Source organism: Clinocottus analis, unplaced genomic scaffold (genome assembly GCF_023055335.1).
Source record: "Clinocottus analis isolate CAN_PGR_092001 unplaced genomic scaffold, fCliAna1.0.p SCAF_12, whole genome shotgun sequence".
Lineage (NCBI taxonomy): Eukaryota > Metazoa > Chordata > Actinopteri > Perciformes > Cottidae > Clinocottus > Clinocottus analis.
Window position 1 is genome coordinate 5,155,476 of NW_027175843.1, and position 20,898 is coordinate 5,176,373.

Consider the following 20,898-nt stretch of genomic DNA (forward strand, 5'->3'; position numbering starts at 1 on the left):
GCCGAGACATTTCCATTCAAGGAAACTTGTTGACGTGGTTATCGCAGACATCACAGAGCCCGGTGCCACTCCGAAGAGGCCGTACGAGAGCGATGGAGATGCTAAAGGGCGTGTTGGCCCCCACACATCACAAAAGGATGAGAGCATGTGAACACGCTTTGAGTGAAAGGAGAGAGAAAGCATGATAAAAATACATTCTCTAGAGGGAGAGACAAGAGTGTGTGTGTGTGTGTGTGTGTGTAGGGAGGGGGGGGGGGGGGGGGTCGGCTCCATTTCCGCCTAAGAAGCGCAGAGTTAAAAGGTGGACCCTGTACAAATGAAACTCAATTTCACGCCACATTATCCCTCCCTGTTCTCTTTCCTGGCTTTCATTTTCATTAAGACCAGAGACAATCATAAATTAATAATTACTGCCGAATGTCTAAGCGCAAGGCCGCCGTCCCAGCCCCCTCCCCGCGCCTCCGCGGTTTTCCATGTTCACGCTTGCAAAATGTTAATTTAGGTAATGTGGCCTGGCCCTTGTCAGATAAAACTGTTTTGTAGTTTCACTAATACATAATGGTCTATCTGATTAGGTGACATTAGTCCTGTCTTTCAGGCGATCGGGCTGCACCTTCCTAATGTCTCTCCGCAGACTCGGAGCAGCACTCAGTTATCAAGAGACATGCCGTATTACCGCTTTCACTAAATGGCAGACCGTCTCCCGGTCGCCATGATGAGCCGAGGAATTAGCTCGCCGGAGGTTAACATCCAGTTGACACCCCGGCCGAGTATAAATACAACTTCATTTTTTTCTCCTCGTGTAACTTCTTTTTTTTTTTTTTAAGAAAACGTGTCAAGATGGACGCATGTTTTTTTTATTTATTAGTTTTTCCGGCTGGTCATGCGAGCACAAAGCAACATTGTGCATTGTGATGTTACACAGCGGAATAATCCCGTCTGGGCGACGTCTTGGCGAGCACACGTCAGGCCGAGTCACAATGTGCACTCGGCGCCGCGCAGCAACACGGCTATAATGCACATTTGGTATTTAAAGTCTCCGTGCCTCATGGTCATACTTTGTACCAAATTGAATTTATTACAAAAATGTGCAGTGATATGAAACATGTGGCTGCGGGGCCTCCTTCTCTCAGATGCAAGAAGGAGGGAGGAAAAAAGAAAAAGTGCATTAGATGGAGGAATCAACTGAATATCTGAGTAAGAGCTGAACCGCCACCGCGTCTCACGAAGCTCAATGCGGGCGAGCGGAGAGAGAGAGAGGGGGATTGAGTCATTAAACGGATAACGTGGACGTCGTGTCATGTGAGTCCCTCTCAGCTTCGGGCCGAGGAGCCGGCAGGTTGAGTCTGAACTCAACCGGAAGCTTGGCCTCGCGATTGATCGCCCACTGGGTGTCATATTGTTCTTTCAAGGTTGATAGAAACTTGAACCTCATTTTTTTTAATAATACAACAACAACAACAAAAAAGGCAAGAAAGAAGAAAAGCTTGAAATATTTCAGGCCTTGAATTTCCACAATGCGGCATTGAATTATGCAGCAATCAGTCAATTATTCATCTCCGTGGCTGCGTCACGGCCGTGCTCTGAAAAAAAGAGAAAGCATGCAGAATGGGGAGTGGGCCGAGCGTGCTGTGTCAACACATTTCACTCAGAATTGCTTACTGGAGAAATTTGTCCCTCAATGTGGATTCCGTACTCTCCGATGTGTGTTTTTCTTTCGAGAGCCGCACCTGTTAGCGTTCGTTCTGAGACCCTGAAGGAGACGTGAGACAAAGACGACACAAACAATGTCGCTGGAGGAACGATCGGCGCAGATTATAATCATACAAAATAAATAAAAAGTCCCGTTTACAACTGTGATTTGACATGTATGAAGCAGACAGCTCCACCTCCTCGTAGCTTGTTCCCCGTGACCTTTGACCCTGCTGCTGATGCATCGTGAATTAGTGTCACACACTTCAAAGTACACATCAAATTCACAGTGAGCGTGTCACACCCTCATTTGCATAGTTTACATAGCATTAGCCGACACGTTAAAAGAACCAACAACACACACACACACAAGACCAAAGAAACACACACTCTTGCATCCCGCTCAGTGAGAAGGAAAGATATCACATTCTTTGAAGCAAATAATAATACGCTCATTTATTTCTATACAGTGGGCCTCCAGTGTTTTTTTTATTATTTATAGGCCGTACATAATCCATAATCCCCCCCCCCCACCCCCCTCCTCCTACACGTGCTTGTTTGTATCAGACCGTCGGGTCGTGGAGCATCGAGCTGCAACTGGAAATGTTCAAACCGCCGGGCGGCTCCTTCCTCAGAGAGACGCAGGCAGTGCGACGTGGGTCGTGCGGTCCGGGGGCAACACACAGGTTAACTCACGTGGGTTTATCATCAACATGTTAACTTTATTTGAATTTGAAGTACAATGAAGAGATGATTCGAGAAGCTATATATAAGTTATCAGTGACAACAGACCTATAGACACTCCATTGAGAACGAAAAGAGGAACAAACACATAGTGAGCATGGACACGCCTCCTCTCCTGATTGTAACACATACGTGGAACTGTTCTGCAGTGGAAGGACCGGCGGCCGCTGACGCCTCGGGGGAATATACACAGGTGGGTTCAGCACCAGGAATCCAAAAGTCTTTCAGGGGGAAAGTAACGGGGATATCATAACTTAGCATGTTCTTTATTCCCCACCCCCGCTCTCTCTCTCTCTCTCTCTCTCTCTCCCTCTTTCTCTCTCCGGGACATCACGGAACACGACAGAAAGAAAAGTGTCTTTGCGGTACGTTCAACGGGGGATTCGAGCGATGTCGTTCCGCCTCCAAAAGTTGCGTCGCGACTGATTTTTTTTTTTTTGTTGTTTTAAAAAGCTTTGAGAGGTGCTGATTTTTCGAGTGTCTCATGACAAACAAAAACAAAAAAGGAGAAGGAGAAAAATAAAAAAAAAAGTACAGTAAATTCCAAGAAATATCACCTCTGTTACAAAGATTACAGTACTATCGACAGCAAAAGTCTTCCTTTTTGAAAGTGAAATGTTTGATAATTATGTTTTCTCAAAATCGGTCCGGGTCTCGAGTGAGTCGACCCCAGTGTTCGTTCAGCACAATATAGGATTTATTAAATATCATAATTCCAGGACAAACATTGACATGCCTGCATGCTTTCTCACCAAAATGGCAGCTATAGGAAAGAATGATGGCTCAGAAATAGAAGAGAAACAAAACGGTCGGTTGATATAAATGTTGGTATTGTTTTGCCTAATAGCTCTACTGCATACACAATACCTCTTAACGTTATATACACACACCTTGTCGGGCCGACAGAGGGAGTTCTCCTATCATTATCATCAGATCTTTATGTACAACGATGGTAAAAAGGAAACTTGATTGTATTGTCATCTAGTTTAGAAAACATGAAAATCAAACATCAGTCTTCTCTTTCGACGAACACGTGGATAGATTCACATTTTTTTTCTTTATCTCTCACTCTCTTTCTTTTCTCGAGCGAGGTTCGTCTCCGCGCGGCGCTTCTCCAAAAAATTCAATTTGAAAATACAAAAAAAACAACACTTCAGTCAAATTTCTTTCTGGAAGCTTTCTCGCTGGCTGAGATACAGTATAAAACTCTTCAGTGCTGTGAATTAACGGGGTTATTACCGACAGTGTACCACTGGTACATTTACTTTTTTCATCTTTTTTTTTTTTTGGAAATTCTTTTTTTTTTTTTACTGTGCTCAATGTGTTTCGTCCTCCGCGTTGGCCAACCTGCTACGTCAGAACCGGCTCCACCCAACTCTGTGAGAGGAAAGGACTCGTTACTCTACATTCAGACGCCAGCGCTCTGCCGCTCGCAGCGTTCCAATGAACTCCACTTCTCCTCCACTAAATCAGCCTGATCAAGGCTCTCTCTCTCTCTCTCTCTCTCTCTCTCTCTCTCTCTCTCTCTCTCTCTCTCTCATCTTCATGGGTTTTCTTTTTTTTGTTTTGTTTTTCCGAATGTTCCATTTCCTCCAGCTCCTCGCGGCCCTTATCAGTACATCACGGTGGTTTTCAGGAACAGTCTTCCATCTGCAACAGAGGACACACAGGAGCCAAGGATTAGCCGACAGCGAGCACTTCCTGCTGACGCGGTCGCGCGCCGCGAAATCCGCGGGCCGATTTTCGCCGCCAGATTAGCCCGCGGGCCGGTGCGATTAAGCGCGTTTCAAACGGTGCGACATGATAACGGGTGTCAGGTGGAACGCAACCAAAACGAGCCCCTGTAACGTAAGTGCATCAGTGGAGACGTACAAACGCAGTCACGCTGTCGCATGCATATTTCATCGGCTATGATCACCGCACTCCGGGCGTCACCGCGCTGTACGCGGCGCGTTCGAGACATCTCCACTGATGCGCTCGTTTGAACACAGCGCCGCACTCGTGATGTAAAGCGCCCTCTTAAGTGACACTTCCCGGTGTGGAAATAAGTGTTTATTGGAGACGGCAGACGTCCCCGCCGCCGCGTTATCTCCAGACACCTCCAACCTAACGAGCTTTGTCCGTTTCCCAGTGAAACGTCTCTTGTCTCGGGCGTTCGCCTGAGCGAGCAGCGCCGCTCTGTACGTCGCTGAGCCGGTGAAAAAAGCAGCATCTGTTAGGCGCAGCTCTGGAGCACGTTTTGACGTTTATTACCTGCACATTTTTGCTCTGTGGCGTGTGTGTGTGTGTGTGTGTGTGTGTGTGTGTGGCGGCAATGCCTTTGTGGAGCACAGCTCTCTGTGGCGGCGCGTCTAAATAATTCAACGGGAAAAACGCCGCCGGTTGTTGGACATCGGAGATGACTCACGACTCGACGGAGAACACACCTGCTTACAGGGTCTGGGAAGTGCTTTTACTTCTGCTGGCGCTCAGAGCTTCATACGGCCACTTTCTATTATTTAAGATATTCCTTTTTCTTCCTTTTATTCCCCGACTTCATTTATTGTCTATACATTTCATATCAATTGGTCCAGTTCTTGTTAGTCTGTGTTTTATGTATTGTCGTGCATGAAGAGGAGACAACAAAGGCTTGTTGTGTGTGTGTGTGTGTGTGTGTGTGTGTACAGTATGCGAGCTGGAGAGGAGGAGGGGGGATGCACAAACACACGGGCTAATTACCCAGCACTGCCGTGGGTCTCGGAGGCATTGCACTATGGCTGCCTCTATTCAAGCAGCAACCAGCGAGTCCCGCGTAAAAGTCATTACAGCACCAATGCAGCGCTGCGAGGAACCGACAGGGCGACGATTGTGGGCCCTAACACACACACACACACACACACACACACACAACACACAACACCTCTCACGACCAGAGCAGACGACACATCACGCGCCCGCCTGCTCCGGCTTGGCGGCGGGGGCTCTCCGTCGGGGCGTTGATGGGAACGGACGGCGCTTTGATCACCTGACGCATGACGTCGTTGTAACGCGCCGTCGGATGGATGGGGGGGTGGGGGGCGGGGTTTCTTCTTTAAGAGAGACGGTGGGTGGAGTGAGGAGGCTCATCTCACTGATTCATATCTAGCTGTTTTTTTTTTTTTTTTTCAAACCAAGACGCATGCGGGAGCCTCGGCTCTCCGCACGCGCGACTCGAGGACGACGCGGCGACGTCTTGACGTCTCGCGTTTAGCGAAAGGCCCGTCTCATTAAAATATGTTAAAACTTTAGCATTTCTATATTCAAATCAAGATGAAAAGTTCATTAAAGAGAATAAATATTTCATTAGATGCTAAATAAAACAAAGGGATTTTTTTGCCTTCTCTCAGCACAAAATTCCTTTGAAAGATTAATTAATACATGTAAATTATGCAAATTATGCCCATGCAAATATTTTATGAAGACAATTAAGGGATCCATTAATTACAGCCTTTTTTGCTTCAGTGACATTCATTCATTTAATTTTAATTTCACTTTAACTGTTTTGATGTTTAATCTTGCAACAAAGAACTTTATCTCGGCGCGCAGGGGTCGTGTAAACTTGCCGAACACGTCGAGTGGGGAGCGGCGGGGAACCGGAGAAGATACTGATGGGAGGGGAGGGGGGGGGAGTGTGTGTGCGCCGTTGCCAGGCAGTACTGGCGAGGTACGAGGTCCCAGTAGCTCGCCTGCCTGTGAAAAGAGCCGCGTTTCCCTCTTGGACCCGATTCAAAACACTGCAAAAGCAATTAATAAACACAGACTGTGTTAATATCGCAGAATTAGAGAAGTGTGACAAAAGACAAATAGAAATAATTAGTTCTCTAAAAATTATGCCCTCATTATTTTTTTCCCCTCCCTCCTCCCCTCTCCATCCCTCTCTCTCTCTCTCTCTCTCTCTCTCTCCCTCTCCTTCATTCTCCCTCCTTTCGCCTCCCTGAGTTTGGAGTCGAGAACATCCCCACACGTTCCTCTCGTCTTCCTCGCGAGTGATAGGCTTGTTTTTTTTCTTCTTCTTCCTTCTCCCCCTCTTTGCTTGTGTAATTTATCAACATCATTTTTTTCTTTCTCCGCCATTCGAGGTTAATTATACAGCGAGGCTCGCGGAGTAGAGCGGAGGAGACATGGGTGGCAGACAAATGCTTCTCTAATTGAACATCACAAAAAAAAGAAAACAGGGAATGCGGGGCCCCGTCTTCCAGGTTTCCTCTTCATCCCACTCTGCGAGGATCGGCAAGGAAAAAAGAAATAAAGGTAATAATAATGAATTGATGTGGCGGCGTCGCAGCGCTCCGAACCGTCCATCCCAAAGAGAGCGCGGTTCATTTCAAGCAGTCGTGATGCGTTTAAGCAGCACAATGGCTGCTGTCGCCACAGAGGGAGTGTGAAGCTCGAACGCATTTCATTTGACACAATTACACTACAAAGAGCGCCGGCTCTTTATATGAGCGTAAGGAAATCACAGTCGTTAAATCACACAAATTTGGTATGAAATAAGGGGGCTATAATTAACGTTATCTTTGTATTGAAATGGTGACATATGGATTTCCTTTTTTTGGACATCAAACCGCCTCAGATCCCCGCAGTGACTGAATGACATTTAATTAGGGAGGAGTCACCATTTCACTTAGCACACTGCCTTTCTTTTTGCCCTTTCACAAAATATCCGTTCAAGTGGACTAATCAAACATTAAAGAGTTAAAGGAGCCCAACTTGTTCGAGCACGCAGAGAGGAACATTTCCCACTTTTCACAGCGAATTACACGGATAAATTGTGTGCGTGTGTGTGTGTGTGTGTGTGTGTGTGTAGAGGGGGGGGGGGGGGGGGCGCTGATAAGGGCCGCTCTGAGCGGACGCTGGCGAAGGCGTATTTAAAAAAGAGACGTCGGAGTGATAATGAGGACATTCAACCTCGGCAAGGTGTCTTGTATCTGGGTAAACACAGATAGCAGGCGGCCTCCGGAAGGTTATCGGCGGAGCGCCCTTCCCCAAACACATACTGCACCCCCAAGGCTAACAAACAAACAAACCATTAAAAATGTACAAGGCTTATTCATAAAACGGATTGATTTGCCCCGTTTATTGCTATCAAAGGGGGGATTTCGCAGGTTTTTTTCTCTTTCTCTTTCTTTTTTTTTTCTCGCGGTTTTATGACTCATTAATGCTTCCTGAGCTGTAAACAAAACACTTCTCTCGCGTCGTTCTCCGCGTCGTTTTCGGGCTGAGCGGTTCCTCCCGATTTTGTCTCTCCGACGGCAAAAAAATAAAGAGACGAAGAATCAGGAAACAAAAAAAAAAAAAGCACCGCAGACGCTAAAAGTCGAGCAAAAAGAGCAATATTATTCCTCCAGAAAGACCAATGATCTTGACCTAGTGCTGCGGCCCAGATGGTGAGCTGTATGCCTGAACAGCAGGCACAGTAACACTAATGTTCATAAACCGAAGCCGTGTGTGTGTGTGTGTGTGAGAGAGAGAGAGAGAGGCAGAGAGAAAGAGAGCAAGAGCGAGCGCCAGAGAAAGAGAGAGAGATTTATTGTCTCATCTGAGCCCTGTACCTTGTATTGTCCTTTCAGCATCTGTTCTTCCACTGCTGCGGTCACTCTCCATCTCAGGGGTCAGAGAGTCTGCGAGAAGAGAGGGATCGCCGCCGTTAAACATCCTCCCGACAAAACACCTTCACAGCATCGCTCATTCAAACAGCGCCGAACCTTTTTCCCTTTCTTTTACCTCGAGCTGCGTCCGCGTTATCGTTGGACGCGTCGTGCTCAGCATCACGACTTGACTCGACACGTCGGATGAAGTATCCGTTAAAGGTGGACAACCCGGCCGCTCAAACGTGTGTGCCGGAGTCAAAAGCGCGGAAGAGTTGGCGGCAAAGACGACGCCAAAGTGTCAAAAGGTGAAATTGTCCCCGCATTAAATTATTCATTGTCCTATTTTGGATTTGGTAGCCGGTCTCGTCACCCCCGTCCCGTGTACTGCTGCTGGCTGGCGGCGAGCCGACTCGGGGTGTCAATGTTGGGACACACCGGCAGTAAATCACATTTCATTTTGCATGCGCCTCTAAAGGGCTTAAATGTGTGTGTGGTTGGTTACTTTACACCGCAGCCCACGGTTGAAGCGTGTCGAGTCCGTTACCTCGACACGATTCACCAGGACCCTATTTTAATAATCAACCATGACTTCAGCTTTTTTTTTATTTACTAAACTAAAAGTCTCCGAGTTTTGGACGCGGCATGGACAAAAGGAGACCTTGGCTTTGAGGCGCAGCGTTGAGCTGGTTCAGTTTGTCTTATTAGAATCTATTAGACATTTTACAAATGAACCCGATCCACGGAGGAATATCCGGTGGCAATAACCCACAGCTGCTCCCCGGTGCATGAGGGGAAGAGGGGGGGGGCGGGGCAAGCCTCACCGGGCGCGACGAGAATGGAGAGCGGACAGTAAATTACATCCACAGGAACACAAGCGTCAGTTAGCGCTTTCGTGTAGGATAAGATAGCAGCGCTTATCTTGTTAGCATTGCTGTAAAATAAAATGCACATTTTCAATTGGACACATTTGCCCCATACCCTCCCCCACCCTCCTCATGCCCCACCGTCCCAGCAGTAACCCCGCCAGATGTCTGAGTGAGTGAACTGTACAGTAGGAGAGCCTCACTGTGAAGCGTCTGACCGTTGAGTGACCGCATGCTGTCGGAGGGCGACGGCTGCTTCAGAGTCTGCTCCACCTGCTCTCTCCTCTTGGACTCGTACTCCAGGGCCTCCTGGAGTTTCCTCTTGGCCTTCTTCTCCTTCTTCAGGCGCTTCTGAACGATCGCTGCGACGGGGGAAGGGAAGGGGGAGAGGCGGGTTATTGAAGCCGTTGCGCTCCAGCGAGACAAAAAATGTGCTAAATTTGGTATGAAATCAATTAAACCTAAATATTTCATAACATATAAAGATCCTCCTTCATGAAAGACAATACTGGCTGCGCCTTAACAAACCGCTGGAGGGAATTCAAGCAAATTGAAACATTTATTGGGATATTTTTCACGAGTTTCTCTCATTAAACATAAACGACGCGGTTAGCATACGAGGCCGATGCATTTAACATGAGACCGAGAGTGAGTTTCTCTAACTTAATGTGTATTACCAATTATGTCAAGCGACTGAGGGCGCTAAGCAGATCGCTGTGTGTGTGTGTGTGTGTGTGTGTGTGTGTGTGTGTAACCAGTGAAACGCAGCCGCCCGTGTCGGCGTCGCAGTTAAGGAGACATTAAACATACATGCGGCGCTGGTGTTTGTACATTCAGGAGCGAGAGCGTCTACACGAGCGCAGGCCTGCGTCAGCCCGGATAACACACACACACACACACACACACACACACAGGATCCAGCACTGGGCCAGTACCTCTGTTCTTCTGCTCCATGACGAGCTGCTTCTCCATGGTCTCTCTGAGCTCCCGCTCTCTGAAGAGCTCCATCTTCAGCTCCGTCTTCTCCAGCTGCACCTGCTTCTCCTGAGCGCGCGCGTTGTCAATCGCCACTTTGAGCAGGCCCTGCACACACACACACACACACACACAAACACACACACACACACATACGGTATATGAACACATAGAGATTGTGTAGAGGGGAGGCGGCAGGTAAGTAGAGTGATGTGGGCTATTTAAGAGGCTGGAGAGACAGCAAACCACGCTGAAAGTGTGTCACAGCAGTTCTTTGAGAAGCGGGACACGAGGGCGCAAAGCGGCCCGCCATCGCCGCCGCCGCCGCTGCGTGGTTTCCCTATTTCAGGCGCGGCGCCACCTTTGCCGCTCCTTTCTAATCCATTGAAAATCTCACAGGATCTAGTGCCAGAGTCCGTGTAATCATCCTTCGTATCTCAAATAGCGATGTGTGACGCGAGGGCCCGGACCGTCGAACGGGAGAGACAGGAAATGACGTAATCGTGGCGCCAAAGCGCGGGGATGACACAGCTTTAAATGTTTCGACAGAGGAGGAGGAGGAGGAGGAGGAGGAGGGAAACGCCGCCACGCTGAAGGTCGAGATGGAGCTCACCTCCTGGTCGAAGCTCCAGCCCGCTAAGGAGAGGGTAAGAGCTTTACAGGCGAGAGGTCAGCGTCTTCACTCGCCACACAGACTCTGTGTTTCCCTCTCACACCGTCCGTGCTGGATTGTAAGCGGTACGCGTAGCAGCGCGAGCGGATAACAGGAATGACAAGTATCCCATCATGTATCAACCACGTTACGGCCGTTCATGACACTCCTGACAGTCCGGGAGTGGAAAGACTCTTTCACAGTGCGCCGCCGCCGCCGCCATTACTTGGTCACGATTACTCCCCATCCACGCGCAATTATATCAAATGCACTGGGCTATAGCTTACTAATTGTCGATTTCTTTCTGACCCCAATTTAATTCTAAGTTGCTTTATCCTAATTTTCCGCTCGGCTTCATTTTGTTGATTTGTACATAAATATTCAACGCGCGGATCATTATCAAAGATGACTCGGTGGAGTGTTGGGAGCTGGCGACGGCTTTACTCGGGGCTCTCTAATTACCACGCCGAGCCACGAGAGAAGAGGCAGGACTCGTGATGCCGGCGGTGCAAGTGCAACGAGGAGGGCAGCAGCGTGCACACATCATTACACTCAGACAGAAGGCAAATACATTCATCTTTCTGACTGGGTGGGGTGGGGGGGAAAAGGGGGCTCTGAGTAGACAGGTGTTGTTAAGGTATGCAGATTTACAGTTGAGTGTATCTGCAGTTCTGATGGCCATGTTAAGCAATCTGCCGTCCAGCTTTTGGACAAAGACGAGCTCCGATATAGAAGGTCTCCGTCAACAATGACAGTTAGACCGGCAAGTTTAAAAACACTCGGTTCTTCTTTGGGAATGGGAGTATTTTTTTTTTACCAATTAAATCCTCAAGCCTTGACCAGAAAATAGATTGTTTGTGAGTGGACATCTGAATGACACACCGGGTGATGGTTTCATAAGTTGCTTCTTGGTTGAAGTTACTGCCAGGAACTTTAATTTGGTGTTGATTTTGGCGGCCGTGTTCCTGAGCACAAGAGTTTTAGAAAGCCTCTTATTTTACTGCAGGAGGGGCTCTCACAGTCTGCTACTCTCAGTCCTGGTTCTGGTGTCTCGGGTGTCTCTGTGTGTTGGGCAGCTAAGAGCTCCCCTGCTGGGATCTGGGTCTGTCCGTGGTGCCGGAGGCCTCGCTGGAGTCTAAGCCGGAGTGTCTAGTGTGAGTCTGCACAGAATCAGACCCGGTGGCACCGACGACAATCATTAGGAATAACTACTGGCTGGTCTCCTTTACCGATGTGGGTCATACGGGCGTCCGTTTTAAATTGATTGATACCGTTTCATAAGGAGTTTCAAGCTCCTCGCACTAACGAGTAAAGTTTGACAAAAACAGAAAATAAATCTTCAATCAAGATTGCCTTGCAGCTTTGTTTTGCTGAGCTTTGAAACAAATCTCTCTTTTTTTTCAGTGGATGGAGTTTGCTAAATTATCAAGGACAACAGCTGTTGAAGGCTTTGACAAAAAAAAAAAGAAAAAAAAAGAAGCTTGTTAGTAGACCTTGGGTTAAGATATCCAAGGCGATGAATGTGTAGTGTCTGGAAAAGATTGTGGGGAAGAGTTTAATGGTAAAAGTGCCATTACGGTTAAAGAAAAGCGATGTTCTCTGTTTGAAGGAGACGGGAGGCGTCAAAGACTCTGTATGCATTGTGCATCCCGACCTCAACTCTCGTACACTGCGTGTTAACAAAGTCACCCTGCTTCTTGCTTCCTGCTGCCTGTAAGCATGTCTGAAGCTGTTTAAACTAAACTCCAAAGCGGTAAAGACGGTCTTTGAGCTTAAGTAAAAATTGGCAACATATTTCCACTTTTTGGCGCCCTCAGGTGGTAGTTGAAACAAAAACACTGTGGCAGACACATCGCAGGCTTGTTCGGAAGCAAATATGTCAAAAACGCACTTCTACACATAGCAGCTTGTTTCCCAGGCTACATGAGGGCCCGGCTACGCTGGGTTTCGGAAAAAGGCGCCAAATGAGATCGATCTGAAACCGTCAGCAGACGCGGAGCTTTTCCGAAAGTCGTCCTCTCCCACTTTACCTGTATGTTGGTGAGGAGAGTCTCTATTGACGACAAGCCGTCTGGGAAGAGGAATGGTGAGGGGAAGCCAGGGGGCAGGGCCTGGCCGGCCAGTGACAACCTCTCGTAGCTGTCTCTTGCTGTTGGGGTGCACATCGAGTTGTCCTCTGCGGAGAAACACAACAACATTGGAACTTGATTAATCCTTCATAGCGTATCGCTTTGTGAAACCCGAAAAAACGACTAAGCGGGGAGAACGTGCGAGTCGTTTTTAGCGATGCCAACCAGTAGGGGGCGCCAAGCTCGATTATTGATCTCTGCCAGCTCCCTCTCCCTTTCCTCCCAGACTGACTCCCCCCCCTCTCTCAGAGACCCCTTTGTATTGCTTCTTCTCAAGTGTGGGGTTAAACAATATCTACCGGGACATAAATCGACCCCCCCCCCCCTCCTCCCCTTTAAGAGATGTCATGAGATCAGAAGCAGGCCCGCGCTTTCCAAACCCCGGAGGGCTGCAGGCTTCCTTTTGTGTACGCACGCACGGGTGCCTGTCAAACCGAAGATGACATCATCCTCCATTCATCACCGGCGATGAGGGGTAGGGCCCTGCCATCTGCCGTCCAGCCTCTCTCCACCAGGCCTCGGAGGAGGAGGGGAGCCGGAGAGGCGGGAGGCGAACCGGCAGACACAGATACAGCCTGGTCAAACTAAAACAGTATGTCTGACACATGTTTTCTGTTGGTTTTTTTTTTTTGTCCAGTGAGCTTTTTATCAAGCCAACAGTGTTGTAAGTGCTACCATCTTGCACAGAGCCGGTTTATTAAACACATCCAGTCGGGGAAAATGAAGGAAGGTCTCCGCAGGAAGTCTGCGCCATCAGCTGTTTAATTGTTAATTCCATAAAAAAGGGAGGGCGTTGGGGGGAGGGGGGGGGCAAAGCTTTATTTGTAATGTGGAACCCTGGCTACCTCGTGCACCTCTCTGCTCTCATCCAGTATTCATATGTGTTTGTGTGGCAGGCGGAATCTTGTACAAACAGCGGAGTGGAGCCGAAGCAGCCCCCATGCCTCTCCCTCCCATCAATATTCACCGGCGCTCGCCAAGTGCCGGGAACAGCTGGTCTTACATTAATTAGTTTAAAGTATTTATTTCACCCATCCTCAGAGCAGATTGAGCAAAAACATTGGAGATTATTTCGAGCATCTGCAAATGCCCTGGAAACATCTCCGCGCCAAAAAGTCGAGTGTTAGGATTCACAGTTTAGGTTTGTAATTTGAAGAACGATTTTATTTTTTTCCCCTCCTCTCATTTCTTCCTCTGCGAGAGGGGAAGACGGTGAAATATGCACCGCTGGTCCGTGGAGAGAGCAAACAACCTTTTCTCCTTTTCTTTTTCCGATGGAGTTCACTCCTGTTGATTAATTAGAATGGATGGTTGCCTAATGGATTAAAAATTGTTTATAATTTGACTTCATGAAAGTAATGAATTGCCCACTTTTAAGAAGCCACTCCCGTGCTAATTTGTTTTTGTTTGGCGCCGCCCGGCCTCCGCTTTGAGGTGGGCGTCCCGGGGTGGGAACGCAGCGCGCACTCTCCTTTACGCCGTGGCACGACATGAAAGTCCCATTTTATCTCAATAAAACCGCTAATCAAAGATCAAAAGCATTACAGTTGGCTGCGGCTCAGGTTGATATAGATGTATTGCGCGCATTATATGCATGCATCACCCACCTCCAATAAAATCACCATAACAACTAGAGACGTTAGTAGACCTCGGGGAAAGGTCTGCTGTTGTAGCTTTGTAATTGATTTGTACTGTAGGCACTTTGTCCCTTATTTAGTGTTGGCATTAATCATAAATCATTGCTTTAACAAACTCGGGCTTCCCACTCAGCAGGCCTCCCCTCCAACACAATGTCGGATCACACGGAATATTTGATGGCTTTGTTGCGGGGGAAACAACCTGTCATGCTCTGGGAAAAAAAAAAAAAAAAAAGAGCAAACAGCGTGTTTTGTTCGACAGACTCCGACTACAGTACAGCACCCCCTTGTCAGATAACATTTCCACCAGGAGCTATGCATAAACACAGGCGTTTAAAAAAAAAAAAGAAAAAGAGAAAAAAGGGAATGGGAAGCTAATAAGTGACTAATTTAATCAATATAATCAAAACGGGCTTAATGAAACTCAGATGTAAATTCCAGCGGAACACGATCTAGATCTGTGGTTTCTGTAGCCCCCCTTTTTCCCCCACCCCTCCTTTTTTTCTTCTTCTTCTTCCTCCTCTTCTTCTTCTCTGTGCTTGGCTGCAAATGCTGGCATGTGTTTGCATGTTTATTTCTCACCATTGCTCCGGAATCATTGACTTCAACTTAATTACAGCGACAGGCGCTGGAGTGATGGGGGCCGGGCGGAATGGAGTGCTCTGTTTCCAGGTGATATTTCTCCACTAGCGGGGCTGCCAACAGCAGCTGTGACAGCCTCTTGTGCTCAACCGCACGGTAAAGGTACAGTTAAGGGCCCCCCCCCCCCTCCTCCACTACCTCCCACCACCACCACCACCACCGCCGCTACCCCCACCCCCAGCAACTATGAAATACTGCGTGGAAAAACACTCGCAGGTCACCCCTGTCACAAATAACATTTCATGCACAACTGTTTCGGCGGATAATAGGAGCCACAAATAAAAATGGGACGCTGTAAATACAATGCATTCTGAATGAAATGCCATAATTTAAAACAGCGGCCCGCCCTCCCTGCCTCCCTCTCCGTCCTCCTCCACCCTGCTCTCAATAGCTGCAGAGGGAGTCCTTGACAGTGTGCTAGCAATGATGAATCACCTATCCAGTTAATTTTCTCACTCCTCATGTGTTGTGCTGCTAAAACAGGGGCCCAGGAATTGACTTGACAAACTATGAATGTAAAAAATATCACTTGGAGGGATCTGGGCTTATCTCCAATTTACATGTTATTAGATTTGTGTTGCAAGCAAGGCACTTGGACCTAGTAAAGCTGGGGCGGGAAAAAAAAAAGAGAAAAAAGAAAAGAGGAAAAGATGTGGCACATGATAACCGGAGATAAAACATGTCTAAAACCCACTTGAAAGCCTTTGAAATGTTTGATGGGAGAGTCGCGGGGAGCAGAGAGAGAGAGAGAGAGAGGGAGAGAGAGAGAGAGAGAGAGAGAGAGAGAGAGAGAGAGAGAAGCAGAGGGAAACTGGCCTGATTTAAAATGTGACAGACACACACGCGGCAATCTGTGGTAAATCTAGAAGAAACCTTGGGAAATTTAGCTGCAATCTCTGGATAAATAGCTGTAATTGACCTTGGGAGTTGAAAATGTGCCATATGTTTCTGGTTCCTGTGTTTGAAACTGGGTCCCTCAGGACAATTCAGCTGAGTCCTCGCACGGAAGGCAGCGGGAAGAAGAGGAAGGTACGGCGAGACACACAAAGAGAGAGAGAGAGAGGGGGAGAGAGAGAGAGGGAGGAGAGAGGGACGCCGGGAAAAAGGAGGAGATAGATGGTCGGAGACGGAAGACAGATGGATGGATGGATAGGTGAGGCTGAGGAAGAGCAGGCTGGAATAGAATGGGTGTGCAGAGAATGAAAGACTGACAGAGAGGAAGAGAGATAGGCGAGCGAGAGAGAGAGAGAGAGAGAGAGAGGAGAGAGAGGGAGAGCAGAGGTACACTTGGCCGGCCAGTCAGTGTGATATATTGACAGGTGAAGCCTTTGTCCTTGCAAGCCGGTGTTCCTCCCAGCAGGAGGAACTGAATGCTAAACCTGCAGGTTGTCAGCGCGGCCCAACACAAAGCGCGGCGCCGCTTCTCGCTGCACAATTACATTTGATTCGACCTGCCACGGGCTGCCGACGGACCGGCCTCCTTCAAATGGAGTAGTTATGACCTCTCGGACGGCCATTAGGCCGGCCAGCGCAGCATTATTGCGCCTGCACTTAACGTGCTGGATTTGGAAAAAAACATCTTGTCAAGGGAAATATCTCGTCTTCTGGAACACATGCAGCGATGGGAAAAAAAAAGAAGAAGAAGAAGAGGAAAAAAAAGTAGTTGCATGCAATTTGAGCACTTTAAAAAAACATGAGCCCAGCTTATCTTGCGAGTGATGTCTGCACTCTGAGAGGTCTTTCTGGCAGAATACACTCAGCTTCAGCTGTGTGGCGGTTACAAGGCGGAGCTCTCATAGTGTGTCATCAGCTCATTTCAATAAATGTAGTTCTTGTTTTGTGACTCTTGTGGAAATCAGATTGAATTTGGACTTGACAGTTTATAATAAATCTACTGTAGGGCTAGATTGCCCCGCAGGCACACATTTCTTAAAAGGACAGTACAACCCAAAAAAGAAAAATCAAGAACACATTTCGTTCCCCTCACCCATGGCGCTGTTTATCAATCTAGATAGTTTTGGTGCGAGTCGCTGGAGATGTCGCGGATGAGACTGATCTCTAATATAATGGGTCTGTGTGGCTCAACAGCAACGCTCTCTTTCCCAGACACCAATGACCCGCTCACTCAGGACACTCCACGGGGCGACTTTTTTTACACCCTCCCTCAGCCGTACCACCGCGCTGACGGGGCGAGAGACGCGAGCACGCAACAGCGGGAGGTGTGAACATCGACTCACAACAAAACAATCCAAATTGATGAATAGCAGGACTACGTGAGAGGACATATATGATCTTGAGGGTGTACTGTCCCTTTAAATAACCTGCGTGACGAATCCATACAAGGCAAATTCCTTTAGCATGACCATCACTTGCATATGCTGTGCATGTGTGTGTGTGTGTGTGTGTGTGTGTGTGTGTGCACACAGTGAAGAAAACGAGAGATGAATGCAAACACAAACCCTCACCCCACACACGCACACACACACAAACACCCACACACTCTCATTACACACACATGAACAGCACACACAGTAATGTGCCCTCATCACATTTAAGCTAATTTCCTTTTCATCACGGAGAGAGGAAAATGAGTGTTTGCCCCATCCCTGCTGGGGGACAAAGTCAAGAGCCCCGGTCGGTTCGGGCTAGATTAACAGGTAACATTTGGCTCCCACTCTCTTATCACAGCGTGAAAATCAAAGCGCGTGGTCTTTTTTTCCTCCTTCTTCTTCCCTCTCCCCCTCTATTGCTCTCCCCTTCTCCCCTCCCTTAATGTTCACTTCACTTAGAGATGAAATCGCTTGCTGCACAAACCCATTTGGGGAGAGGAGAGAAGGTGAGCGGGATAATCAGGCTGGCCACTGGGCCGTGTTTCCTAAATGCTCTCCAAAACATTACTGTGCACAGGCATAAAATTAGCACCGGGGACCTTAAAATGTTGACATTTAGCATGACTTTTTGGAGAGTGACACCCTCATATTTTCTCGTAGGATATCATTAAATCTCAACTGCCCCGTGGCTGTGCCTTTTCCATTAATAACCAATTCGGTGTGTCACTTCTCCCTCTCGCTGCCGCTCCCGCTCTCTCTCTCTCTCTCTCTCGCCACCTTTTTAAAGTAATGAGTCCATTGCTTTGCCTTAATAAATTGAATCGTATTCTCAAGGCCACGTGAAGATAGAGCCACAGATGGACAGGCTGCGCGGGAGGAAATAACCATAAATCCTTTACTGTCAGGAGAGGCGGCTTCCGGGGGTGACAAAAGAAGACAGTCGCGATGCTCAATTGGGATCACAAGCGAGACGACAAAAGACACAGTTAAAAGGTTGATGCTCTCTCTCTCTCGCTCTCTCTCTCTCCTCTTTTTAAAAACTGTCCTTTCACTGGCTCTTTTTTCCTCCATCGCTGCTGAGAAAACACCCGCGAATGATTGAATCCCAGACGCCGATCAGAGCGACGGATGATCGCACCGCGATAATCTACGAGCGGTACGCGGGAAACGCAACCCACCGCCAGCACGCACACTGTGCATTTTTATTAACATTTGTTTAATTGTTAGCTGAAAAGAGAGAGAAAGAGAGAGAGAGGCAGAGAGCAAGAGGCGAGGGAACAGAATCCGTGTTGACTTCCATTCAGGAGGAAGATATCTTGTCTTTTTATGCGGCCCATGTCATATTTATTGCATAAAGGTCAGAGTGTTCATTTGTTCAAAGTCAGCGTTTTTTCCCCCCCCTCTCTCTCTCCTCTCCTCCATGTAATAAATGCAGGGGGCTATGTCATTATCGGACCTCTGAGGATTACGGGCTTGGCTGACTGTGATGACTGCATAAAAGCATACAGGCATACTTTTGTTTCTGCCAGCACGCACCTTCAAATGAGCTCTTAAAAAGCGAAACGGCAGCGCAGACGAAATGGCCTTTTTTTTTTTTTTTTTCCTTTTGTGTGTGCGGAGGGAGCGGGCGTCGCAGCGAGGAGATAGATGGAGCGAGGCCGTTTAAAGGTTAGGGATCAAACCCTGCGTCCAGAGCTCCTAGTCAAATCCGCTGGAAGCTCAGAGGCGGTGGAGGGCCCGAAACGTAAACGCGCGGCTCGGAGAAAGAAAATGACTTGAATGGATTCCTGTAATTCACCTATTGAGCTGCAGCGGTGGAGAGGATGACGCCCGGGCAGGGGGACATGAGGGCGAGGCACTTTGAAGCTGTTTAGATTGTCTTTGCGTATTGACCTCCGTTGACCGGGTCCGTCTATTGACAGAAGAATCCCAGAGATTAGACTAGCCTTGACTATTGATCGGGTATTTTGCCTGGATCATTCCCATTTCAAAAAGGGGGGGGGGATCATTTGCACTGTACACGCTACTAATCTCTCTGACCCCGAGCCATTTATCCCCCCCCCCCCCCCCCTTCGTCCTCCTCTCCCCCCCACTCTTTGTTTAGTTCTCCTTTGTTTGGCATTTATTAATTCATTAGAGCAACTTGGCATGCAGCTTAACTTTCAGACGGTGACTGGGGAGTCCTGCTAGCGCCCGATAGGAACGTGCATTCCCGTGGAATTCGCCACCGTATGTGCGCCCCCCGACGGTCGCGGCGCACACGCCAATTACATATTGATAATTAAGCATTCCAACTAGCAAACAAGAGAGGAGATCCCCCCCTTTCCATCCGTAATCACTGGGTTTTTAATGGAGCGAGCATTAGCTCGATGTGGTTGTCCTGACGGTCCGTTGCTAGATCAGAGCGTGGAAGGAGTGGGCGTGGGGACGAGGGGACACGTCGGCGTCATTGCAACCCTACAGACAGGCTACGCCGCCGTCGATTGGGGCGTCGCCACCGGCTGCCGCTAATCCAGACGGGATGAGCTGCTTTTAAATGACGGGTGTAGAACAAACAAAAAAAGAAGAGGAATCGGAGAAAGGAGGGGGGAGTGTAAACTTTAAAAGCTCTGGCTTAGAAGCACTTTCTCTACGGCGGCCTAAGCTCAACACACACAAAAAGAAATGGATGCAAATCCATTAGTAGGCCGGGTTTCACAGTTATAAAAATACTTAAGGGGTTTTAATAGGAGCGACGTGTTAAACGCGCGGAAATCTGTTTTGATAACATTATTCATAACACTGGCTCTGGCGCCGCGTGAATTAATAACACTTCATTTACAGAACGGAAGAAAGCTGTCATGGTATTTCCAGTTAAAGAGATTAATTTTTAAACACCTAATTGACAGGCCGGGGTTAGGCGGGATAAGCAACACGCTCCGTAAGGCTGCAGCTGCAAAGTCAAGGTGACTGGGATACTCGGAGAGAGGCTTTCAAAAAAAAAAAAGAAAAAAGAAAAAGAAAAGCAGAATAGAGAGCAGATGAGGGAGGGAGCGGAGAGAATTAGTCCTCGAGCACTTCTCCCTCCGCCCCCTATTCTTCCTCTCTTTATTAGGAATGATTTACTCTCTCAGTGAAAGGATATAAAAGCTCAAGTATAGCGGCGTAATTATCGCGGAGTGAAAATTTAAAGGTTTGACTCACAATGTCCTCAAGTCGGCGAGCAGACTGCCAGGCGATAAGAGCGACTGTGTGTGTTTTTTTATTTCCTCCTCTTCCTCTCTCCCCGACGCGCCGCGCACAATTGGTGGTGTTTTATGGGCTTTGCCGAGGAGGAGCACACAAACAGCACTCGGCTCCGCAAGTCTGTAAACATGATGGACTGTGGCGAACTGCGAGAGGGCCCGGTGTTTACCTTGGCAGAGCTCGGCCCTGGCAGCAGCATGTCGGCGGCAGCACTTAATTACTGTTTACATGTAAATATTAAAATTATACAAACAAACCCCACGGAAATGTCTCCAAAAGTACAGAAATACATATTCAGGGTCAACCTTATCTGTCGGCAACAGTTGCCCCGCCGCTCAGGTGCGAATTGTTTTGAATCGCAAATTTCCTCTCCTTCCCCGCATTGTACATAATCTTCATA

At 48.1% G+C, this 20,898-nt stretch overlaps 1 protein-coding gene across 3 annotated transcripts in view; it reads right to left on the reverse strand.

Moving 5' to 3' along the window:
* Nucleotides 1–2,267: 2,267 nt before the first annotated feature.
* Nucleotides 2,268–20,898, reverse strand: part of dachd (dachshund d) — a 119,668-nt gene continuing 101,037 nt past the window's right edge. For all 3 annotated transcript variants that reach the window (XM_068572754.1, XM_068572753.1, XM_068572752.1), the window contains exons 11-15: nt 12,566–12,711; nt 9,844–9,991; nt 9,127–9,270; nt 8,007–8,075; nt 2,268–4,086 (exon numbers count right to left, since the gene is read on the reverse strand). In XM_068572754.1, the coding sequence (XP_068428855.1) occupies nt 4,049–4,086; nt 8,007–8,075; nt 9,127–9,270; nt 9,844–9,991; nt 12,566–12,711 (545 nt within the window). In that variant the 3' untranslated portion in view covers nt 2,268–4,048. The remainder of the gene's footprint in view (nt 4,087–8,006; nt 8,076–9,126; nt 9,271–9,843; nt 9,992–12,565; nt 12,712–20,898) is intronic.